The sequence below is a fragment of the Parasteatoda tepidariorum genome, chromosome 3 (genome assembly GCF_982258835.1).
Source record: "Parasteatoda tepidariorum strain Cologne lab strain chromosome 3, Ptep-v5.0, whole genome shotgun sequence".
In the NCBI taxonomy this organism is placed as follows: domain Eukaryota; kingdom Metazoa; phylum Arthropoda; class Arachnida; order Araneae; family Theridiidae; genus Parasteatoda; species Parasteatoda tepidariorum.
In genome coordinates, this window is record NC_141757.1 from 10,455,504 (window position 1) to 10,483,296 (window position 27,793).

Consider the following 27,793-nt stretch of genomic DNA (forward strand, 5'->3'; position numbering starts at 1 on the left):
TGAGTACCAAGCATGCTTGGGAACTAAACACTGGGGGTTCCGCGTTCGGCTGACCACCTAACCGGAACATCTGCTTCTGCACCCCAGAGCCCATGGTCAAGAAAACTGAGATTGGCAAGTAGGCCTTGGCCCTCTATGGGCTGTCGCGCTGCTGAGTTTAGTTTTTTAGTACGTCATTAACGCATTTTTTAAAAACTGTGGCGTTTCTTTATATTGATATGTTACGCCATTTTCATAATTAACAGATTTTATTTCATAAGCGTCTCTGAACAGCCGACCCAATTTGTTTGGGGTTTAGACTACTAATGTTCAACTCCATAGCCTTGTAATGTTGCACCCTATCCAGAAAACTCCTGGATCAAGTATTGGGAAAAATTTGCCTTCGTGGGGGATTAACCAGCATTTTCGTTGCATGTTGAGGAATACCAAGAGAACCTCCCGCGGTAAGCCTAACGGCAAGGGGAACCTAGCCCATGATCCGCCTACCATTGAAGATATTTTACGTCAGCAATGTGGCCGTTGCAAGCCGGGTACGAAATTCGTATCGACCAGCCATCACCGGGATTCGAATCCGGTTCAGCTCATTGGAAGGCGAACGCTCTCTCCCCTGAGCCATCACGGCTCTCATAATTAACATATTTATTTTATATCCGCCGTTAAACAGCCGACCCAATTTTGGGTTTACGACTACTGATGTTCTACTCCGTAACCTTGTAATTTTGAACCCATCCAGAAGACAAGGAAATTCCTGGATCAATTACCCCTAGAGGTAATGATTTGTTATGAGAACATGGAGGACTTCGTGACTCGACAGATTTAACGTGCATCAGTCACCATTTACTACATGGGGAGTCTTCGGCCGGCAGGGATCGAACCCAGGAACACGTGGACATGGGCACAGCGCTCTACCAACCAGGCTATCCCGACACCCAATTAACATTGACGTCACTGGCTACAGATGAGCGAAACTTAATTTAACAGTCATGAACAACTGTTAAAAGCTCACAACAGTCATAAAAATTATTCGCTAAGTAGCGTTACTCCGTGCGACGGCAGAAAAAAACAGAAGGATTTGTTTATAATATTTTTTTTTTCCTTTCTTCCTATTGAGCGTGTTTCAATTCCAAAAAGGTAATATGGTTAACTCGTCCTCCATTGGTTGACATTCGAAAAGAACAATTAAATCCGACTGGTGACGTTCCATTTTTGATTTCTTCCTTGTCATTTGAAATCAGAAGGAAGAAACTCTCATTTTGTGTGAGTGAATGGAAAATATCATTAGGAATCTGTCATCAACTGTCCAATCAGTTGACAAAATCACAACAGAACTCTTTTAATGAATTCTGCTGATTTGCAGCGCTTGCATTGTCTGGCACAAACACCCATTGTCGTTATTACGTTTGTTCTCCAAAATGGCTCACAGATCATTTCCACCGGGGTGATGAATCAATTATGAACAATAACTCGAAATTTCTGGGACGTTTAAATGACCGCTTTAATTTAGAAGATTTGTGGAACAACACATGTTAAAAGTAACCAAATTGTTTAAATGAATTTTAGGTCTTAAAGCTGTCGTCAATTGACGTTAAAGTATGAGCGAACATTTTTGTTAATGTTTTCAAGCCGAAAATAAATTCAATTTTAACTTTAAAAGATTTGTATCGAGGCAAAACTTCTTGGATCGAAATAATAATATATTGTAAAAATATATTTAAATTGATTAAATGTACTCAAATTTTACTTTTGCATATTAACGACACAAATCATGTTTTAATTTCTTTAAACCAGATATTGATAGTTATTAACCTGCAATATAGAGTCCTTGGCTAAATTATTAGACGCACTATAAGATTCTATGTAAAATCTTAATTATCAGGTGATACTATACAGCTTTATTGTTTTTACGCAACTGAAACCGGTTTGCGCTTGTTTATGTTCGTGCAACAATTAATTAGCATTGTAACGCAATGAGCTCAAAATAAATACAAATAGGAAGTGTATAAACATCTCATCAATAAGCACCCATTACATGTGTGTTTAAATATAAAAATATTGCATACAAACTCGTGCAAAACGTGTCATCATTAAAAAACTACAGTGCGTCTAATAATTTGATATAATTATTATAATATACTAATATAATACCTGATATAATAAATGTTCTATATTTATATGATAAATCATCTAATTTATTCAATCCTCGAATTTATATTATATATATTGTCTAATTAATTCAACTAATACACAAAAGTAAAAAAGTTTATCATTTCCTGAGGCAATTTCATACCTTCATACTCCAACGATCATGAGTGTGTATTACAATTGTTGGATGGTTATTTGTTTTGGATTGTATCAATGTATGTACTTATCAAATTTCATTAAAATCGGTCCACTAATTCTAGAGATAATCGACCAAGTCTGCAAATTCTCCTAATTTCATACACCAGTGTACATATACAAGGTTTCTAAAAACACATTCTAATTATCTTTGTATTTTTACATAGCACGTTATTTCCCCTCGATAATTGTTAGTCTGTCGCAATTGGCCAACTTCACAAATTGTTAGATTATCAACTGAAAGGGTTATAACTAAGGCCCGGATTTTTATGACATTTGCATTTTTTTGCATTTTTGGACATTTTTTGTCCTTTAGAGCATTTTTTGAGATTTATAGGGCATTTTCTTTAAAATTTTGGGGCGTATTTTGCATTTTAAAGCATTTTTTAAATTTTTTGTTAAATTTTTCTAATTTTTATTATTTTTTATAATTTTTTATTATTACACTGGCTTCCAAACAATGAAGAAAATTTCTAGGATATTAACAGGTGAAGCAACATCTTTTCAAATTGAAGAAGAATTGTCAGTAAGTGTGACCGTCCTTTTCAAGTACGCACCAATAACATCAGTAGACGTTGAAAGAAGCTTCTCCTGGTATAAAAATTTGCTTTCGAGAGACGCTCGTTTATATTTCAAAATATTAAAAAAAAAATTTATAATCCACTGTAATTCTGATATTTAGTAATATTATGAGATGGAAGTTGTTATATTCACTTAAGTTTCTATACAAAATGAAAATGTTTTGGAGTCAATATATTTTCCTTTTTTTTGTTGTTATTTTTGGATATAAAACATATTTGTCAAACTTTAATGAACGTAGAACAAGTATTGCATTGCTTTATATTTTTTGAAACGACTCATAATAATTTTAAAGAGTAAAACATTGTTTTAGTTCAATATTTTTACTTCTATTTAAGTCATGTCATAAGGCATTTTTAGCTCAATTTTCGCATTTTAAGGGCATTTTTTGCACTTTTAAGGGCATTTTTGCAGTTCATAAGGGCTTTTTTTGCACTTTTTAAGGGCATTAATTGAGATTTTTGAGGTCATCAAAATCCGGGCTCTAGTTATAACAAATCTTATATCTGATACAAATTGGAAAGTGATTAATTCTAGGTGTGACTTGGCACATTTCATGTGAAGTCGCTTTTTTTTTCTCAATCAATACACTTTGGGGTTAAAATTTTTCATTTAGTGTCTCATTTACCAAACACTTTTATTATAGTACGTAAAAGAGAAAAAATGGAGATAAAAGACAAACAAAAACATGAAAGATGAAGTTATATGTTTACATTGCTGAAAGAAAAGTCATTGTGAATCCTTTTATCAAAAGTAGACTCAGAATTCGAAACCAAAATCTAACTCTGCCATCTCTTCTGGGGCTTTAATCTACAATTTCCTGTCTCTCTCTCTGTTTGAAATCATTTCCATAAATTGGCCATCAGGCAGAATCAGAAAACAATGAAGTTTTGATAGCAATCATTTACTCTTAAAAGGTAAAGATCAGGATATTCATTCAAGTGATACATAAAACTATTAGTAAACAAACAGAATCTCTAAACAGTTACTAAATTTGACTCTGTGGTCAAATATAAATAAGCAACGAATGTCAACGCTTTTTAAATTGATTTAATTTCTCGGATTTAAATTGACTTGCATATTGACCTTTTTTTTTTGGGAAATTCAAGATAATTTTTTCTTCTAAGAATTCCGAAAATTATTATTTTTAAATATAAAAACTACTTTATATTCATACATTTCTTTAGACTAGCATTATTTGAATATTGGACACATAGTATGGTTTGTTTCATGCTCTTTATAAAGTCCCTGGCCAACTTATTAGACGCACTATAAGATTCTATGTAAAAATTTTATTATCAGGTGATACTATACAGCTTTATTGTTTTTACGCTGCTGAAACCGGTTTGCACTTGTTTACGTTTGTGTATCAATTGGTTAAATTAGACGATATGTAATATAAATTGGACGATTGGATGAATTAGACGATATATTATATAAATATAGAATATTTATTATATCAGATTTATTGTTTTTACGCTGCTGAAACTGGTTTGCACTTGTTCACGTTTGTGTATCAATTGGTTAACATTGTAATGCATTACGCTGGAAATAAATACAAATAGGAAGTATGTAAGAGATATCTTGAGTTAAAACCCATTGCATGTTTGTTTAAATACGTATTTCAAAACGTACGTTTGTTAAAAACGTATTTCAAATAAACTCGTGCAAAATATGTAATTATTAAAGCACTACAGTGCGTCTAATAATTTGGTCTAATTATTATAATATACTAATATAAAAACTGATATAATAATTATTCTATATATTTTATATATATATATTTTATATATATATATATATATATATATATATATATATATATATATATATATATATATATTAGGACTGGGCGATATTAGAAATTATATATCGTGATATATCGTCAGTTTTGCATCGCGATATAGCGATGTATCGCGATATAGTATTTTTGAATTTCATTTACTTTAAGGCACAGAAAGTCAGATTTCTATCAAGACTTCATACGCATATTGATTTAAATCAATTTATAAATTTGAAAATATATATGTTTTGCTAAAGAAAGATATTAAATAAATTGACTAAGATGTACAAATCTTACTTAAAATATTTATTGAAAAAATGTGTGTAGATACAGAATGAAATATTTGCACTTCTTTATCGTTTAGGTATAAGCAGTCTTAATTTAAGTTAACCCCTAAAACACCCTTAATGAAAAAAAAATGGTTATTAAACAAAAGCTGATTTTAAAATTTCAAAATATATTTTAATTAAAATAAAAGTTAGATTGACTAAAAGCCGAAGTTTAAAATTAAAAATGTTCGAATTTTAAACTAAAAAGTAAACATAAGATTTGTAATAATTTCTTAAAATTTTCGTTCTCTGAAAGATTTCTCAGTTTAAAAATAAAAAGGGAATTTTATAAAGATATCTAGCTGAAATTATTGAAAGAAAATTTAAAAAATTAAAAAAAAAGTTTGTTAAGAAATTCATTATACACTTAAAACAAAGTGTTAAAAATATTTTATTTTTTAAAAAAAAGAAACTTCTTTTAACAAATCAATATTTGCTTGTACTATTATGCGTAAATAATTACAGAATTATTAAGTTCGATCATAATGTTCAAATTCTTAATGAAGAAGTAAACACAAGTTTTGTTATATTTTCTAAAAATGATCACGCAAATAACAAAAGATTTCTTAGTTTAAAAATAAAAAAATAAATAAAAGTGAAATTTATCAATATATTTACCTAACAGCAAAGGAACAAAATTTTAAAAATAAGTTCGTTAAAAAATTATTTGTATGCTTAAAACAAAGAGCTAAATAAATTTTAGAAAAAAATGCTTCTTAAACACTATTTTTATTATTATTTCATATAAATAATTAAATCAAATTAAATAATGACCGAATTATGAACGAAAAACAAAGTAAGGCAAAGTTTCTTAATTAAATTCTTAAAAATAAAAACAAAAGAATTGTGATATTCGGTAATATATTTAGCTAATTAACTAATAATATAAAACGAAAATTAAAAAAAAATAATGATTTTACTCTCTAATAAAACGAAGTAGTAATTGATAAAAAAAAAAAAAGAAATGAATAAAGTTCGCAAACTTTTCAAATTCTTTTGAACAAATAAAGTTTATTGACTTATGTCCAAAAAATAAGTTTTGTTTTAACTTTATTTCTAAAAATAAAAACAACTCAAGATTTATAAATTTAAAATCAGTAATAGAAGCCCATTAAATTATTAGAAGTTTTATCCGAAAGGTTTTTAATAAATTAAAAGAAAGTAAAAAAATAACCTAACAAATTTATTTACTTTGTAATTTAATTCCTTATGGGTGCCTTAAATTAGATTTCCGATAATTTTCACATTTAAAAATATAAAAAAAGTTTTGTCAGAAAATAAATAAAAAACTTACCTAATTAATGAAGAAACTTTTCTTTATAAATTCTTTTCAATAATAGATTGCGTTCAGAACAAGCTTACGACGGCGATCACGAAGTTAATCCCATTGAAAATAATCTACAAGAAACGATTTCAAATCGCGAAGTTGCGAAAACGAACATGTGATATAACGATATAAGTTCTCAAAAGTGATTCTGATTCTACCGCTCATCAGTCAAGGCCGTCTCAACATAACGAAACAATATCGTCTTCCACAGCGCGAGTTGGCATCGGAACGTAAGAGAAAGTCCTTGCGTGTATCGCTATATCGCTAAATCGTTATATCGTCTTCTTCACTCTACGGCTTAAATCAGATTTCTGATGCATCGCTTGGAATGAAAGTCGCTGTATCGGTTTGCCGATATAGGCGTTAAATCGATATGTCGCGATATATCGATTTATAGCCCAGTCCTAATATATATATATATATATATATATATATATATATATATATATATATATATATATATATATATATATATATATATATATATATATGTAATATCGTCTAATGTATCCAGTTTTCGAATTTATATTATATATCGCCTAATTTAACCAATTGATACACGAACGTAAAATAGTGCAAACCGGTTTCAGTCACGTAAAAACGATAAAGCTGTATAGTATCACCTGATAATTAAAATTTTTAATCGAATGTTAGAGTGCGTTTAATATTTTGGCAATGGACTGTATGTTTATTCCTACACTGAAATTTCTCATTTAAATAAAATCATTAAGATAGGAATTTGTTTTTGTTTTTTAAAAAACTTAATTAAATCACTTGGCTATCCTAACTTAAAATTGTACCTAACCATGAAAAAAAAAATTCATTTTAAATTCGAAATTTTTTACTGGCACCATAATTTGAATTCTTTACATCGTAAAATGGACTAATACATCTTCTTCTTTTTTTTTTTTTTTTTTTTTGAGTAATCATTAGGTGGACACTTAGAGTAATGCGTTCAAACTACATTCGTTCTTTTCACTTTTTCAGAATTTGATTAATGCATCCAAATCGAGTGAACACTGGACTCTAAAGTTACGCCATGTGAAGTGATTATCTTCTCACTTAAAAACCGAACGAAAAAGAAATAATTCCGTGCTCTCGATTTAGAATGGTGGAAAAAAGAAAGAATTTTTCAACGAAGAAAACACCTTAATTAGATTTGACGGTCCCCTACAAATGGGGTACATCGCGCGAAGAATTTCGTTGTATAATGGATTCTGTTTAAATATCTTTCGCTCTCGTCTCCCCCTCCCCCCCCTTTAGATATCAATAAATCGATATTTGTGCTCAGTTATCGTGCGACTTAATTTGCATGGAAAAGTCGTAAGTAGAAAAACACGCGACAAAGAACCTGTTCTCTCTCGGTTTGATTGCATTTGAAAAAATGAATGTTTTTTGACAAAAATAATCATATTGACTGTAATGTCCCTTTATTTTTTATTTTCGGACTATTACCTACGGTCAACAATCATCGTGATGATTTTTGGCACACTGCGGTACAAATTACCGCTGTCCATTTTGAAATATAAGCAGACGGTATTTGTACTTAACAAAATAGACAAATTGTATATTTAAGGCAACAATTCGACAAATCGCTCTTTTAGAAATTAATATTAAATATTTGCGTTTGTGTTATTAGTTATATTAAAAAAAGGGAAAATAATCTGTATTTTCGTTTTGTAAAGGGAAAAGAAAAATTAAACAGTTGGAATTTGATTAGGTTTGAAGTCAGTTTGGCGGAAAATTTGAAATTAGATTTTACTGGAAACATGATTAAGTTTAAATGATGAAGGGCAAGGTAATTTGAATCACAATAATAATAATTACAATCGAGGTAATTAAATCGACTGCCTTCCTTTTTCTCTAAAATGAAATTTTTGGTCAATTCACGAATCGATTATTTGGAATCATTCATCCAGACGGTGTATTTTAAAACATTTCATAATAGTTACATGATTGCAATTTTATACTCTATTTACCAAATCAAATCTTATTATTTTTTTCCTTTATAAACACTCCTGTTTTCCATTTATTAGTTTTCAAGGTTACAAAAAAAATATTAGCATTTTCCATTCATTTATAAAACGAACAAAATCAATTAGTAGAACATTTAATATGATTAATGATGATAGAATATTAATATCTAATAATTTAAATATTTATGGCTTTCTAAATGTACTTATAAATGGAATTAGAAACTTCCTCGATTGTTTTTCACTTTGGTTTCTAATTATGTTGATGCAAACTTTGTGGCCTATTTAGCAAACGGAGATAAAAAAAAATGAAAAAATTAAATAATAAATAAATTAATTAATCGTATCGGAATAATATTATCTTAAAATACAATTGACACATTTGTCAAACATAAAACAAAGTTTTTGAAAGCTTAAAACAGAATTTCAGCATTTTTTGTAATTTTTACAAGCAGTTTTTTTTTTTTAAATTCAAGAATCTGTAATTAATTACATTTAGATTCCATCAAAAATCCATAGTTTATATATATATATATATATATATATATATATATATATATATATATATATATATATATATATATATATATATATATATATATATATATATATATATATATATATATATATATATATATATATATATATATATATATATATATAAATAATGGAATTTAAATGTAATTACAGATTCCTAAATTTAAAATTAAAAACACTGTTTGTAAAAATTACTAACTCTTGGAACCCTAAGGTTCCACGGAGGACCATTTGTGTACGGTTGGGTTAGAGCATCCTAAAACCCAGAGGTCCTGTGTTCGAATCCTGAATTTCCATCAAAGATGAGTACTATATGTTGTTTCAATTTTGAATGAAAGTAGTTTTCAAATTCGGCTATTATTTGTATCTGAGTTATTATTTTGATACATTTTTTTGAAAATTTTGTGAAACCCTTTCTTTACAGTGCACGCATTGAATATAGCAATTCTTATGATTTTTTTTTCTTTTCCTACTATTAGTTGACACTCTTCCTATATCTTGATCAAATTTTCTATCTTTCATAAAATACTTTTTAATCATCCATACAAGTTCAAATACATTTTTTCTAAACTTGTACACTTGATGTTAATACAATTTTTCAGATATTAATTCATTATTTAAATTTATTAAATTAATTTTAGTTTTATATGGGAGAAAATTTTTTAATTATTTAATAAAAAGTAACTAAAATAAAAAATTTTCTTTGTTTTCCTAAGTAGGAATTGACTTTGAATTTTTTTGCAATATATTATTTGTCTTATTAATAACCTCGTAAGTAACATCAAAGCTATCAAAATACATTCAATATCAAAATTGTTATGCTTTTTTTTAAAGAAAAAGAATGATTAATTTATTTTAGTTTATGACGTGAAAACTATCAGAAAATGTACATATTAATAGCTTTAAAAAAAAAAAAAAAAGAAGTGAAACTCTATCCGAGATTAAGTCATTAAAGGTTTAAAAGAAAGATTACAACATACTTTTCCGTACCATGGGAACAAAACTTAACACATTGAAATATTAATCAGAATATGAAGAAAAGAAGAAAAACTTATTCGAAGATGCTGCGAATTTTCGTATTTCACTGGAGTCCTCTTGTGCATAAGGTTCATAAGAGAACATCATTTTCAGTTCGAATCTTCTCTCCCCCCTCCCCTGCAACTCACTTCCTTTTTGTGTTACTAAATAGACGATATACTTCGGTACCTCGTGTTAATCGATTTTTTATTCAGCGCTGGGCAAAAATCACCTTCTTATCAAAAAGAGCATATTGAATGTGATTGGACGACGCTTCCAGAATTCGAAATCCGATTTTCGTCTGAGAATTAAGATTTCTAATCTCTTTTTCTTTTTTTTTCATTCTTTCTTTTAATAATCTTCGGTCTACTAATGGTTGCGTAAGAATTATTTTATCGAAATTTTGTTGAAAAATGAATGAAATCGCATTAATAAAATGAATTCTTTTTTTCTCGGGCACTCCTTAAGCTCGTGACGTCATGAAGTGGATGCAACTTTGTCGGCAAACGATTTTTTAAGGCAAAAAAAAAAAATTCATAATATGCTCTAATCTATGATTCAGTTCATGATTCAACAAAATCTCTGTTATTGTGTAGGATTGAAATTACTGAATGTCTACATATTCTGGTGAATATTCTCATAGCAACTTCAGAATTATTCTATTATTCAGTGAATGTTCAGAATATTTTTTTAATCCCCATTATTTCTCTATTACGCCGGCAAAAAACCATATTCGGTATGGTGAATGTGATGGGGAAGGCAGAATAAAAAAATTATAATAAATTCTGTTAATCCATATTTCTCTTTTACACAGGCAAATGCCCGTTTTCAGTATGGTGGATGCCAAATAAATTATTTTTGTAACAATCAAATTCTAGTTTTGTGACAATCAAATCATTAGAGCAAAAGTTATTTAAAATTACTATTTTGGCTCATTGTACTTACTGGCATTTGCGACTATATTAAACGAAATTATCATAATAGAAAGGCTACGGAAGAAAAAGGAAGCTTTTTTTGTGTGTGATTCTCATTTTTTCCTCCAGAAACATTGACATTTTTTCACTATACAAACACTGTACAATACTATCCCTATACAATAATAATATTCTTTATAGAGCCAAAATATTTCACTTTTTTGTCAAATACATATCAGAAGTCCATTATCTTCGTAATGCTAGAGTTATAGTTTGCACATCTAACAATCATTGGATATTTCACATGTGCATAATCAAACGATAATGGATGCGACTGAAGAAAAAAAAAAAAATTTTTTTTAACGTGACATCGATTGGCAAACGATAACTCCAACAGTTGCTACTAATATCTTCATTGACGAGCAGATAGAAGACACATCATCGATTATAACTCTATTTTCATCGCAATCGCATGCATCAGCCATTGATTCAATACAAAACACGTGTAGTTGACGGTTGATTTCTTGGTCCAACCCTATAGTGTCTAGAGGAAGCTCTCACACACACAAAAAAAAAAAAAGAATTTTTTTCTTTTACGACTTTAACAAGAGGATTGCTCTAAAGTACTGATATTCCGCGAAGTCTCGCACTTTTATAACTGTTATTACGTGGTTCATTTTCACGCCATCCCCCCCCCGTCTGCTTTGTTCCCCTCCCCCCTCCCTGCTTAAAAGTCATTTAGACTCAAAAGAGTTTTTTAGCGTTTCCATCTCAGGTTTTTATCCAAAAAGCAAACGCCACTAAGCGTTTCTTTTTCTTTCTATAACTAGCATCCAAATATATACCTACTTTTATTTATTTCATTATTTATTAATACTGTTTTTGTGGTGATAAATAATCTCAAGTTAATGATCTGATAAGTTATTAGAGTGTTTTTTTTTTCTTTCCTCGTGCACTGATTGAAAGTTGAATTCATAAATTAATAAAAATAAAAAAATCCATATTTTTCATTTGAAAAAATTCAGCATGGTGTCCGTTTTCTTCATGGTGAATAATAAATAAATAATTTTTGTAAATATACACTAGCAACAACCTTGGCCCCAGTTGGGGTTCAAAATTGGCTCAATATGTGTCCTGTATTAACACGCACTGAGGGACCAATATTGGGATGTCTAGATTTTTTTTAATATTGGTCCTAAATAAAGCCAATATATTGACGGCTCCTAGATATAGAGCCGATATTGGCTGAAAAATGAATATAAAAAATCGGATGAATCTGTCAATTTCACATAGGGCCTACATTATTTTAGGCCGGGATAGCCAGGGTAGTAGGGCACTGGACCCATGTTCGAGAGTTTGTGGGTTCGATTCCCTCCTGCCCAAGACTCTTCGTGCAGTAAATGGTGACTGGATGCACGTCAAATCTGTCGAGTCGCAAAGTCCTCCATGTTCCCATAAAGAATCAATACCTCTGGGGGTACTGATCCAGGACTTCCCTTGTCTTCTGGATTTGATTCAAAATTATAAGGCTACGCTACGGAGTTGAACATTAATAGTCGTAAAGCCCCAAAAAATTGGGTCCACTGTTCGACGAGTGGCTGTAAAATATCGGTGAATGGGATAATTCTATATAGGGCCAATATCTGAAAAATAACGGCGCTTTGAAGCCTTATTGAGTTCTATCGTTATTTATTTTACACACCATTTCTAATTTAGATGAAATTTGGTAGCATTAAAAGTTTTAGGAGCCATTAAGTTATTAAAATTGAAAACAAAAGTAAGAGGTGCAATACGCAGAGCCCTTTACTTAAAATCACTTTAAGAAAACTCCGACAAGAAAAGAAAATAAGGACAAAGCAATTAAAAAACTTAAATAAAAGAAATAATTATTTAAAAATTAAGAAAACAAATACGTTTTAATAGTTAAAAAATAAAAACGCAGTAACCACAAAAAGATATGCAAGTATACTCTTGATATTTCAAAGTCGAAGAGACGTTAAAAAAAAAAAAAAAAAATCGCGATAGCGAGTTTTCGAGATGACAAGTTGAGAACGAAATATGTTCTAAAAAGTAAAAAAATATATATTCTAAATTATTACTATAAAAAGTATAGTCATGAAACATAAAAAAATAACTACTAATAAATATGTATGTAATGATAGTTGACTATAAGTCTAAATATAACAATGAAAGTAAGTTTAGAAGTAAGACAAGAACAATTACGCATTAAATAGAAAAGAATTGGTTTACATTATGATTTTTCCAAAAAAAACTCGCCAAGGTTTTGAAAAGAAATCCTTTGACATAGGAATTCAAATTAACATTAGGTAGATATAGAATGACAAGGGCATATTTTTTTTGTTCACATGACAAGGTTTTCGAGAGTATACTTTCTTTTTCAACCCAAACAGTTATATTGGCGAAAATCAGTGCCTTTAGATATTGTATTAATATCGCCAAATCAATACAGTGATGTGAAAAGCAATCACTGATTCGATTCAGTAGCATAGCCGAAGAACAATATATATATATATATATATATATATATATATATATATATATATATATATATATATATATATATATATATATATATATATATATATATATATATATATATATATATATATATATATATATATATATATAATAAAATAAATAAATAAATTTAAAAAAATTAAAGTCAATTCCTACTTAGATCAACAAAAAATTGAATAAATACACGAAATAAAGCACACAAAAATATAAGAAATACATAAATGAAAGAGGAAAGAGATATGATGTACTTAAGAGCTAATTTTAATTATTGGTTGACGGGAGGTTGCCCGAATTAAAATTGCTCATGGCAATAATTATATTATTCTATATAACTTAATATAAAAAATTAATATAGCTCAATGATTTTGTATAGAATTTTATAACATTTATTGGATAGTATCTATCTTTAATTAAATTTTGGAAAAGTAGGCCAATTTGTTTATAGATAAATAAACATTACAACAATTTCATTTAATTGTACTAATTTGACAAAAAATAATATTTATATAAATGTTTTTAGAACGTCCATTTAAAATTCTATGCTATAAGTTTCTTTTTATCCTTCCTTTTTGTCAAAAATGCAGGCATTACTTTAAATTTAATTTTTTTAAAAATTTAAGTATTATTGTATTACGAAGAAAGATAATTTCTTCAAATCATAGATTATTCACAAAAAATTAGAAAATAAAAATAATTAAATTATTCATAAACCCGAAAATATTTTTAATATTTAATTATTTTCATATTAGTGTAAAAATTAGTTAGCCAAAAGTGACGAAAAATTATATCCTTGTGGTATTCCAATGATTTGTATAAAAAAAAAATTCCACTGTAGTGATAGCTATTCAAAAAATAGTTATTTATTTGAATTTTCCAATGTTCAAAATAACAGTTTAGGATGTTTTATAGCCATAAAAGATTTTAATCTTTATTCAAAAAGTGGCATGCGATTAAAAAGATTCTCGAAATCAAAAGTTGCAATAGATTTTTTACAATAATACAAGTAAAATCAAAGATAATGTAAATAGATTCTAAAATAGGCCGATAGATAAAAATCCATATAAAACATTCTTTAACAATATTCTTAAGTAATAAGAGAATATAGTACCAGGTAAAGTTAGATAAATATCAGAACCACAAGTGATCCTTCGAAATTTATAACGGATATTGTATGAAATTTTGGGCAAATTATTAAACATGGAAATTGTATGGAATTGTTATTAAACATGGAAAGTGATTTTAGTATTTAATCACTAATAGAAAGTTAAACACTTTATGATAATATTATTTTAAATTACTTAGTTTGAAATTCTTTTTATTTGTCAATTCCATATTTAATAAAGTACGAAACCGAATTTTTTTCCGGAGATAAATATATATTATTAACGTTTTCTATGGGAGTTACCACAAAATTCATCTGAAATTGTCTAATAGTATAATTAATTTTAGAAAAATTAGTTGAATTATTATTGCCGTTTATAGTGCTTTTATTATTGAGAAAAAGTATTGATTAAGTAGCCATTTCCATTTTGCAAATAGACCTAAAGATAATCAATTGAAAACATTTAGACAAAAACTATTGAGATCATTTAGAGCACATTTTAGAATTTTAATAATTCATTTATGGTATATGGACCTAAATTTTGTGCCAATATGCCAATATCATTAAATTTCTTAGTTAATTTTCTATTGCGTATATATATATATATATATATATATATATATATATATATATATATATATATATATATATATATATATATATATATATATATATATATATATATATATATATATATATATATATATATATATATATATATATATATATATATATATTTTTTTTTTTTTGATACGAAAAAAATACAAATTATTTTTCAAAATTTATTTTTATTACTGACAAGCGTTTTTTCTTGATAAAATTAACTTCAGCCTTTCTCCGTGAGGCGCTTTTAAAATAGATAGTTTTAATATCTATATAATTCAAAAGAATTAATTTCCAATATACAACAATTTAAGTAGGAAAAGAAGGTACAACAATGCTAACGTAAGACATTAAAATTGCCCTATTTTCAACACAAAAGTTTTTTGTGTTAAATGTACGAATAATGTGCTACAAAAAAATTTGGTAAAAAACACCTTTCGAAATTTGTCAAATTTGAAATAATAATTAAGTTTAGGAAAAGAAAATGTTGGAACAAATTTTCTTCTAGGAGTTTAAAAAAATCTATTGTTTTTAATCCCAGAAGGAAAATGCAAAAGTTTTCTAAAAAATACTATACTCATACAATATCCATCTAATATTTTTTTTCAAATTTAAAAATAAGTTTTATTTTAAACAAAATCAGATCATTTGTTTGAATTTAATCCTGAATTTAAGTTGTTGCAGCGGAAGTCATTGTTGTGGTAAAAACAAAGGGGGATCAAGTTTTTTAAGTAAGTCGGGGGGGGGGGGGATTTGTGAATTTCTTATTTTACTCACAAAAGGGGAAAGGAGTTTAAAATTGGCAAAAACATGCTAATTTGAACGACCTGTATTCAAATAGTAAGTAAGCTTTTAAATTGATATGATTTTAAATTTATTACATTCACCTTTCTTCGAAATCAAATGCTTTGTCCGACTTTTGAAATGAAAAATTAGAACTTTGGAATTTCGGAGAATTATTTTTAAATCCCCAAAATGATGCAAGTATTTTTCTCAAACAATGCGTTTCGCCCCTTCGCAAAAAAATGTCTTCATTGTATACAGAGACTAGAAACATATATCTTATTTTTTGCTGGACTTGCCGGAAATTTTGAAGTTAATAACAAGGTTTGTCAAAAAGAATTCAAATATGCCATTGTTAAAACGAAAAGATGCTGTCAAAAAAAAAAATCTAAAAAAATTTTGGGTGCATAGTCAGATTTTTTCAATAAAAAGTAAGCACTCTTTTAAGCACTTTCCAAAATAAAAATCTCAATCAAGATCTGTGCAGTAATAAAAATTATTTCCTCTTATTGTTTAAAGTTCTTCATTTATATACATAAAATGAACAAAATGCAAAATTATTTTCAAAAGCTTTGCATAATCATGATAAAATAACTAGCGTCTGATATATATTGCAGAAAAAAATAGTGAAAATCATGCTTTATTTTTTACCATTTATGACGACATTCGACGCGGCAAAGAAAAAAATCTTATTTCGAAAGATGGAAAATTAAGCACTTTTTACCCAATGAAAAAAGCACCTTTAAAGGCTTTTAAAAAACGTAAATAAAAATAAGCACCCTTAAGCCTTTTATAAAAAACGCTACGCACCCTGATAATTAATACGAAGCACACTATTCGTAACAATGTCAGAAAATACGTAGAGGAAATTTGATTATTTTTAAATTATATTTTAAAAATATAATCAATCAGAAACAATTATAATATTAGATTGCAAAGATGTAAAATAAAAATATTCTTGGGATATTATGTTAAACGTGGTCATAAAAACAAAATAATTACAATTAAAATAAAATATAATCAACTCTTTAAAAAAAATGGATTTCAGAGAAAACACCATTTTTGTAGCTTCAATCCATCTCACCTATTGGAGAAGATGCCAACCTCTAATCTAGTTTTTTCAATTCCTACTCTTAACACACACTCTCCCTATATCTTGTTCAAATACTCAATCGTTCATAAAATACTTTTTATTCATCCAGCTCAAATCCTTTTTTTAAAACTTGCAGTGGGTAACACTTGATGTTAATACAGTTTTTTTCAAATATTAATTCATTCATTAAATTTAATTCATTACTTTTCGTTTTATAGGGGAGAAAAATTTTAATTAATTAATAAAAAGTAACTAATTTTTTTTCTCACTATATTGACCTAAGTAGGATTTGACTTAAAATTTTTTTTATATTACTTGTTTTTAATTTAAATTATGATTAGGATATAGAAGTGCAGATTAGCTACAACAAGAGTCAAATCAACTTAAATAATAATTATGTGAGGCGAGTGTCCTCATCTATGAAGAGATAACCCAACATAGAATCGATGTGTTATATACTAGTGAATTGGAACTGAATAATTGTAGTGGTAGACACGCTACAATTATTTTTTATAAATCATCGAGTGTTCATTTCCCAGTATGTGATTTATAATAAATGAGTAAATTTCATTAATCGTTGTTTCAATAAACAAGTAATATTACAAAAAAAAATTTAAGTCAATTCGTACTTAGGCAAACAAACAAAATATTTATTTTAGTTACTTTTTATTGAATAATTACAATTTTTTTTCCTCCCATATAAAACTAAAATTAATTAATTAAATTTTATTAATGAATTAATACTTGAAAAAAATTGTATTATCATCAGGTATCATCCACTGCAATTTTAAAATAATGTAATAAAACTTGAGTGTATGAATAAAAAGTATTTTACAAACGATTGAAAAAATGAACAAGATATACGATAGTAATTGAATAATATAATACATAACAAAAATCGGGCTGTTTTAACTTTTTAATGAAAATTCGCAAATTGAGTTTTCTAAATCCGCTTATATATTCTTCTTGATATCAACTTAAGCAGTAGCAATTAAAGTAAAGCTTTAAGGGTAAACTGAAAAAAAAAAAACTTTTTTCCAAAGTGCTTGTTTGAAATTTAAAATAATCATAATAATAATAATAATTATAATAAAAAGGCTTTGTGGTAGAGAAATAATGCAAAACTCAATTATTGGTTCAGAGGTAATTCACGGAACTAAGTATTCAAATCAAAGTTGTATAGTAAGTAAAGATAAATTAAGTACTTTCAAAGATCTAATGAGTTCAAATCAAAGTGTAAAATAAGTAAAAATAAATTTGATTACTAAACTTAAGATTCACTAGTATATAAGACAACTTATATACTAGTGAAGAGAACCAAAGATTTCAAATCCAAGTGATACTCATACTTGATTGCAAAATAAGTATGAGTACATTCAAACAGCTAAAGAATTCAAATCAAAGTATAAAATACGTATGAGTACATTCAAAGAACTAAATATTCAAATCAAAGTGTAAAACAAGTAAAGATAACTTTGAGTACATTCAAAGAACTAAAGAGTTCAAATCAAAGAACCTTAATTTATGAGTAACTTTCTGAACCTTAATTATTGCTTGCAGCTTCTTCATTAAATGTCAAAAAGAATACAAGTGTTATTGATTTGTCGTCCGCCGAATGAAATTTATAAATAACAATAAAAATTGCTCGTGTTATTATTTATTTTTCCAGAAATTTTATTTTGCACTTTCATCTGATAAATAAAAAAAAAATTAAAAAAGAAAAGAAAAAAAACTTCTTTTCGATGAGAACAAACACTACGATGAGAAATGAGATTAAAAAAATTAAGGATACAATAATTCTGGATTTGTGAGGACAAAATGGAGAAAAAAAACTTAAAAAAGGTCAACTTTTCAGTAATAAATACAATAAAAATAACTTAAATTTAATTAAATTAAATTTAAAATGGTATCAGTGATTTCAAAGTTTTTCACAATTAAAATTAATTAACTATTCTCATTTTATTCATAAAACCCATTTATCCTATTAGTTGAGAGTTGGTTTGAGTATTTATACTTAACAGTAGTTGATTATAAAATTTAGTTTACTGTTTATATTTATGAATTTTACAGGAGATTTACAGTAGTGAGTGGGTATAGTTATGTGATTTATTAATTAAATAGCATCAGTTAATAAAATTTGATTATGACGTTTTAACGATTCCTTAAATAATTATAAAATATAGCTTTACGATACTCATTTACACATTAAATACGGAAAAATTACAGTTATTGTAATTTCAGGAAATTCATTAAATTTGTTTTTTATTTCAATTGTTTCTTTATAGTTTTCACTTATTTAAAAATGATATATTGAACGACTTGTGACATGAATACAATTATTTAAACTTCATTGCAATCACAAACTGTTTAAAAAGAATGTTTCAAATTTGCATATTTCTGTTTGAAAAAGACTTTCTTCCAATCGGATTGGAAAGAAGCCTATTTCTTGTAGGGCTATTTCTTTTTTCCGTGGTTATTGTGCTTCGCTGTTAGAAATTTCTCAGAATAAATGGTTAAATAGCAATTTATTCAAATGTCGTTTTACCACATTCAAACACAGCAGTCAAATAGTCATAAATGAGATAGTAATCAAACTTTTAAGAGAAAAACCATTTATTAACTGTTTCCACTTAAATACGGTTAAACAACAAGATTTTTGTCACAACAATTAAGCCCACCTAAAGAAGGCAATCTGTTCCTTGCAACTGTTTACATGCTAAAGCCGAGATCTTGCAAGTCTCATGAACCACAGAACTACTGTTCGAGCCCCAGCGTTTGCATTACAATTTTGCTTCATTTTCGCATGAAGAGTCTCCTGAACTCCTCAATTTGTGTCTTGCACTCTCTGTTGCCCATTGCCTAACAAAAAACCTATCTCTTATGTACAGTTAAACTTTTTTTTTTACGGTTTTGAAACTATGCTAGCCGTAAAATGGTTAAATAACCGTACAGTTTTGTATTCATGGTTTTTTAACCATATTAGTAAACGGTTTCAAACCCATAAAGGTAAAAAATGTTCTTTACCATAAACTTTACGGTTAATCAGATGGACAGACTGCTGCCAGTTATTTTACCATAATTTAAAAATGAAAATTGTAACAGTGTTGAGATCCCTGATTCATACTAACATCTTGAAGGTTGCGCAAAATCTGAACTAAATTATAGTTTAGTTTTGAACTAATTTTCTTGGTATTCTGGGTGCATTTATTTGCTTAGACCAAATCATTATTATTTGTTTATTTATTATTATTTATTAATTTTTATTCATTATTATTGTTATTGATTCATTATTATTATTTTCAATCAAACACTTATGCATGTTTATGTCAAATCATTCGCATAAGTATTAGGATAACAAAATTTCTGTTCTAAATTAGAATTATTTTCAAAAATTACATAAAACAGTTTTCATTAATATGAAAACAAAAGAACTCCGAGACACTTGTCATTATTATAAACTTAAATCTCACATCTTAAGCTGGGGTGCATGATAAAAAGAGTTCAATTTGAAATGTGGATAAATTTAACTGGAATATTTGTATCATATTATAGTTCGAAGTGTCGAAAGGTTCAAAATTCAGCCCACTTTTCTATGAGTTTAGGTTTTTCTTATTCTGATTCTAAAAACCGGAAAAAGATTAGTATTTATAAGTTTTTTGTTAGTTTGAAGTTATTTGTACAACAACTAATTGTGGGTATAATTGTTTGAAGTTATTTGCACGATAAGGAATTGTGGCTATAATTTTTTGAAGTTATTTGCAAAATAAGTAATTGCGGCTATAATTGTTTGAAGTTATTTGCACAATAAGCAATTGTGGCTATAATTGTTTGAAGTTATTTGCACAATAAGTAATTGTGGCTATAATTGTTTGTTAATGTGAACACATTAACTCTGACCAAAGAGAAATTTTAACGATTGAAATTTCAAAAATGTTATAAAAGGCAGTATATACTAATAGTTTATATTCAATTCGAATTAATCAAGTGACCTGTACACTGAATTTTAATTTCAATGGATATCGCTTTAAATATGCATGACGTCATTTGTATCGAAATTCAAAAACACTCAAAATTCACAAAACATTACACAAAATTCACAAAAATATTCAGGCATTTTTTTTTTTTTCATTGAGAGTTTTAAAGAGAATGAACAATAAGTAAATTAATTTATACAAAAGTTCGATATTATTAGTACAAAGTCTGTAATTACTTTACTGGATGTGTGTTCGCTAATAACTCGGGAACAGATTCGCCGATTTGAATCGTGTTTTTCTCAGTAGTGGCTTGCAAACTTTCAAGGAGTCGTTTGTAAGCAATATCTTCTTTCTGGCGTTATCTGATTCGCTCTCAATATCAAAAAACGAAATTTTCATTGATGAAAATCATCGTTATAGATTGAAACGTGCGCTGTCATAGAAACAGCTTTTTACAAAATGTTTAAAAAATAGAAGCAGACGAAACTTCTAGAAAATTCTTCATATCTTTCAAACTGAGTGAACTCGTAATTTATGTACAGAAGTAAAATTTACTAGAAACAAATACGTAGGCTAACATAAGTTATCGAATGTTTTCAAAAATAGTAGAATCGAATTATTTTCAGTTAATGTTAAACCTAAATACGCTTGTTATTGTTCGTCCAATCGGCATTTCCATTTCAAGCCTTTTAAAATACATTTAATTCATACACTTGAATATTTTAATACCAATTGTTAGTAATAATAATTAATTGTTCACATCTTTTTTTTTAACACAAATTTTAAATTCTCAAACTTTATATTACTCTTCTTTAAAAGAAAATTTCACAAACTTTATGAAAAAAATGAGTACTTATTGGTACCAAGAGAACGAGTTCGCCAACAAGTAGAACAACGCCATGTTCTTATTCACACATGTATCACTGGCTATGGATGATACACATAGCTACATCGAATATCATGAATGTTATACAAAGTGACAATTATTAAAAACGATGTTATTGTGAATTTTGCTAAATTTTATTTTGAACACAAAAATCTTGGAGCCAATGTAAAATTAATATAATTTAGCATAATTGGGAAAAAGGTCGCGATCCATTTTAGACAATACATTGCAGTATTAAAATTGGTATTCTTCAGTCACAGATGTAATTTTTTTTTTTTAATTTAATTTTTTTTTATGGGTGACAATTCAAGAAATCAATCACCTTATAGTAGAATATGAGAGTTTATGAGGAGTTAGGGGCAGACAGCTGATAGGTGCGCCAAACGTACATAAATTGTATATTTGATTACATATATCAGTTCAGTTTATATTTCAAGGTCTCGATATTAGGAAATGATTAGTTTTTAATTGAAAATTCTTTCATATAGGCTTAAAAATTTTTTTAAAAGAAAGCAAGAAAGAAAAAGAACAGAACGAAAAAAAAAAAACTGACTGGCAAGTTAAAGTCCATTTTAAATACCAATTAAGCTTGTTAAATAAATATAAAGACTGATTTTAACATAAATACTCTTTGACTTAGTTTTATATGCTGTCTTTTAGTTCTTGAACAGCGACATTGAGAAAAATTATTTCTTTAAAGTTTTATTTTTTGCTTTAAAGTGAATTGTTTACTGTTTTGAATCGCGCATTTTTTTAACTTAAAAGAAATTTATAACTAAGTTCGTCTCGTTTTGGCGAGGGAAAAAAGCATACAAGTGAAACTCATTGGTTCACATAATTATATAAATGCACAATCTGGAATATATATATATATATATATATATATATATATATATATATATATATATATATATATATATATATATATATATATATATATATATATATTCCGAACATTACTGATTATTCGAAAACATATATAATTCTACAGTCAGTGATGCTATTATTTAGTATTTTCAACTTCAAAAACTAATAATAGCGTTAAATAATTACTTACGCTGTTATATTTTCTCTATCTTATACAATAAATACAGTGAATGTTTATTTGATTTTTTTTTTCTTGATCTGAGAATGTTGCTTAGAATCTAAACATATAAAACTTAACTAATTGTTTACTTTTCTTTGTTGTCAATTTATTAATAAAACTATTCATAACTACTCAATATTTAATTTTTATATGAACTTTTCTAGCGTAATTAAATAAGTGAACAAAGAAGTCTTTTTCATCGCTTTAATCTTTTTCGAGGTTATTACAGGTTCTGTTTTTGTTCGCATTTGTCTGATAAAGTAATAACAATACTTTTATTATTATTAAAAGTTTTGTGCTTTTTTTAATCATAAATAATGAAATGTTACTTAATTTAAATAATTTATTATAACTTGGACGTGAAAGCAATTTAGAGATTCTAAAAATTCAATAGAAAATATTTTATTTACTAAAAATGAAAAATATGCTTTTTTGTAAACATAACTTAAAATCTAATTCTTCATTTATTATCTCTTTTTATTCATTTGAATTTTGAGAGAAAGCGAGCTCGTAAAGGAAAAACAGCCTCACTATAGCTTAAAGCACACATTTTAATTCTTCTGAAAATAAGTTTAAGATTTTAGCACGGATTTACCGATTTATACCTTCCTATAGACAAACCAACTTCATGTCTGAAAGCATTTGTGTAAAATAAATAAATAAAATTATACATTTAACATTATGCCATTCAATAACTAAGCCCATGAAAATAAAAAAATTCAGTTTCTTTCATCTCTGTGATGTTAACGAAAATTTTTCGTAAACAAATGTTAGCAACAAATACACGTAAACAAATGTGCACAAATGTCTGAAAGCATCTGTGCAAAATAAATAAATAAAATGATACATTTAACATTATGCTATTCAACAACTAAGCCCATAAAAATAAACAAAATTTCAGTTTCTGTCATCCCTGCGATGTTAACGAAACTTTTTCGTAAACAAATATTAATAACAAATACACCGAAACAAATGTCTGAAAGCATTTATGCAAAATAAATAAATAAAATGATACTTTTAACACCATGCTATTCAATAACTAAGCTCATAAAAATTAAAAATTTCAGCTTCTGCCATCTCTATGATGTTACTGAAATTTTTTCGTAAACAAATGTTAACAAATACACGTAAACAAATGTCTGAAAGCATTTGGGCAAAATAAATAAATAAAATTATGTCTTTAACACTATGCTATTCAATCACTGAGCCCATAACAATACATTTCTGTTACTGTCATCGCAGTGATGTTAACTAAACTTTTTCGTAAACAAATGTTATTGATTCTAGCCAAACTTTCTGGTGAAAAAATGGCACTTACCTTTTTTACCATGACCATGAGAATCACCCGGAACGCCGGACCCACCACTAGAACCGGCTTGGAGTCCATTTGCAGCGGCCGTCAGACCGGCCGGTGTCATGCTTAGGATACCGTCAATAGAATAGGGCACACCGCCGGCCATGGCTGCCGCAGCGGCCGCCGCCTGCCCATAGTCAAAAGCTGCGGCATGGTGATGGTGGGCCGCTGCATGGTGAGCAGCAGCGAGTGGCATACTATAGGGGGCAATTGGCGACCCGAAATGCATATAAGGCGACGGCAGGAATCGCCCGAGTCTTGCCAATACATGGCTGTGTGTATGTCCAAAAGCAGGCTCTAAAAGTCTAGCATCCATGGTACAAAAAGTATTCGTTCGTATACTCAGTTGAAATGAAACACAATCATCGTAGAAAATATTGTTTGAGGACAAAAATATTTGTTTACAAGCAGGGATTGTTTTGACAGTCTGACAGAATTGTTTTGACCGACAGATTTAGGAAGCTAAAGAAAGCCCTTGCACTCGTCCACTCATCTTTGATACGCCTCGTTTACGGATGTAAGCGGCCGCATCAGCCACTTTTCGACGCTCCTCTTCCATTCCCTCCCAGTCGGTTACGTCATCGAAAAAGTACGGAGGCGGAGCTTATTTTGGAATTACCTATTTAGCGTTAGACCAATGAGGAAATTTATAGGCGTGTCTTAGTAGAGTGATGGATAGATTGGTAGAGAATGTAGTGGTTGACAGGCGTTGACGATCTTCGGCTCCAACAATCACTTAGCGGTGTTGCAGGACGTCTTTATCATGGTTTTAGGCAAAAGAAATAGATTTGTTGCATTCCTCGTCTTTCTCTCTTTTTTTTATAATTTGTTTCAATCTTTTTATTTTTATCGGTGAACATTTTTATTAAGAAGGAATGCCAAAAATGAAACTATGCAATCACGCAGATCTTAATCAGTGAAAGTAGGATGTGAAATAAAGAAAATTAGTTACACGATTATGAAATGGAATTCAATAAACATTTTTTCTATCAATATTAAAATGGCGTGTTCCAAAAAGTATTTCTTGGTACCCTTTAGAAATCTAATGAATTAATAGAATAATGTTTTAAAAACATAATTCACTTCATTCTCGGAAAGAAAAGTTTAATAAATTCGAGTGTAACGTGTACAGGGTGCGAAGCGGTTTTAAAAAAATGCTTAAAAGGGCTTAATTTCGATTTTCGTTTTTTAAAATCTCTTAAAGGTGCTTCTTTCATTGGGTGTTTTTAAAAAAGTGCTTACTTTTCCCTTTTCAAAAATGTGATTATTTCTTTACCATGTCGATTTTCGCCACGTATTATGCAAAAGCGTGGTTTTCACATTGTCTATTCAACGTTTTCACAAATCATTCAACCACAATGTATTTTGGCTTACCATCATTTCGTAGCGTATGAAAGCGCCAATCATTTTACATGTTTGATGAAATAATTGCTGGTCCACAAGAGCATATACTACTAAGCTGGATTCAGTGGGAATTATTCTAGCACTCTCATGTGCAACTATGCTGCATTTTGCAGGAGATTCTCATTTTCAGCTTCATTTTCCTCCCTTTGAAATCGAATCGAAAAATCTCTCTATCTTTTTATGGTGGCTAAAGTAATCAAGAAAGAGTTCTTTTTTGTTGTTAGAAACTAGTTATTTTAACATGATCATGTAAAGTCTTTGAAAAATATTTTGCATTTTGTTAATGTATATATAGTGCTTAAAAATATTTTTTAAGTGCTTAAAAAGTACTTAAATGGTGCTTATTTTTTGTTGACAGATTGGGCTACGCACCCTGGTGGGAAATAACAAAAACGAAAATTCGATTCTTTTTTTCCTTCTAAAAAGGTGTCATTTGCTCATAAAACTGAAATTCTGAAAATTTCAACTCTATAAAATAATATTTAGACCTCGCCTCCGAGCGTCAAAAATGATTTTAAAAAAAAAAAAAAAAAAAAAAAAAAAAAAACTAGATTTTACTCAGAAAATGGGACGTTATTTGTATAAAACTTCGAACGCGAGAAAAATTAATTGGTACTTAATTTATGGAAAATGCTGTTAGCTTGAACTTTTATGATTAAAACGTTTTTGTCAAAAGATAAAAGTTGTTTTGCTAAACCCCACCCGGAAAAAATTAATTAAAGAAACAGCGTGCAATCGGTAACTATTGTAAAGTAAGAAATCATAAATAAAGATTTTTTAAGACAAGATAAACATAATATATCAAATTGAAATAACATTTTTATGAGTGATTTTTATTTCAGATAATAAATGCTAAACAAAGTACCGTAAACAAAGAAAAGCAAATATAGTAGGCATCATTATAAAAGCTATCAATTAATGAGAATACACATTCGATGTGTTTTAACGATAATTATTCTAGTGTTTAACTTTTTTTTAATCTATCCTCCCCGCTAAAAATAAGGTAAATGAATTAATTAAATTCATGTAATCCCATTCATCGATACTGCTTTTAATCTTGCTTCAGTATCATTCTGTTCTATCTGGACACTTAATTTTTTTTCCAATCTATTCCCCTTCATTACATTTAAATTAAGCTTTTTTCAACAAAACATATAAACCTTCGTTTGAATTTCATCACCATAAGGGGCATTCAAGTGTTGTGTAAGCATACGTAATATTTGATTTGTCAATTTTGATAAAATATATAATTTTGGACAAAAATATCCCCCCTTTGTCCGTAAAAATAAGCAATTCACAAACTCTCTGCCAAGATCATGGAAGACAGAACCCTTTCTGATTTTTGTTGTAACTTTGACCTTTAATGTTGTAAATAAATCAATGTTTACCTTTAATGCTGAAAATAAAACATGTAATTTTACAAAAACAAAACGTACGCTTTAAGCCGTTTAATAAAATTTTTAGTCGAACATTATTTAGGAATCTTTAATTAAGTTTAAAAAATATTCTTTACGAATTTTTTTGTGATTTCCTTCTGTGTTCAAAATTCTCGACCTCTGACCCTCCTTGAAGAACTTTATTCCCAGCTTTTTCTTTCTCCAAAATCAACTTTGCGTCTAAATTTGAAATTTTTTCAAGTGTAATAATTTTTTCGCTTTTTTTAAAAAATTCTAAAAATAAGCAAATCTTTTCTCAGTAAATAAATAAGCAAATTATGAACCTCCCTTTTATGCTTATGCAAAAAATTCACAATACCCCGTTTTTTGTTTGTTCTTCACCTTTTATTGTAGTAATCTAATTTTGAAATTGAATTCAAAAAAAAAAAAGATGCAACTTTTCACAAAATAAAATTTACGTTTTCAAAACTTTATGTGGAATATATTTTAAGAATATTTTATGTTTTCTCTAAGTAGCTGAAACTCCTGACCTCTGAAACTTTTCGCAAAAATTTTTGTGATCTATTGTTCCCCCCGAATTTAATTTCAAATCTAAAAATTTTGCAATTGTAGTTTTTTTATTAAATTTTTTTTTTTTTTTGCATTTTATATAAATTTTGTAACAAAAAAAGGAGTATTTTATTGTCTTATTAAACATAGCTCATTACTCCCCCCATAAATATTTATCTGTAACACAAGAATACAGAAATGCAATTACAAAAGGGAAATTTGTCGCC

At 28.0% G+C, this 27,793-nt stretch overlaps 1 protein-coding gene across 1 annotated transcript in view; it reads right to left on the reverse strand.

Moving 5' to 3' along the window:
- The window catches only part of LOC107449778 (uncharacterized), a 172,539-nt gene extending 147,755 nt beyond the window's left edge, over window positions 1–24,784 (reverse strand). The window contains exon 1 of the mRNA XM_016065427.4: window positions 24,181–24,784. Within this exon, the coding sequence (XP_015920913.3) occupies window positions 24,181–24,532 (352 nt within the window). The 5' untranslated portion in view covers window positions 24,533–24,784. The remainder of the gene's footprint in view (window positions 1–24,180) is intronic.
- Window positions 24,785–27,793: the final 3,009 nt, after the last annotated feature.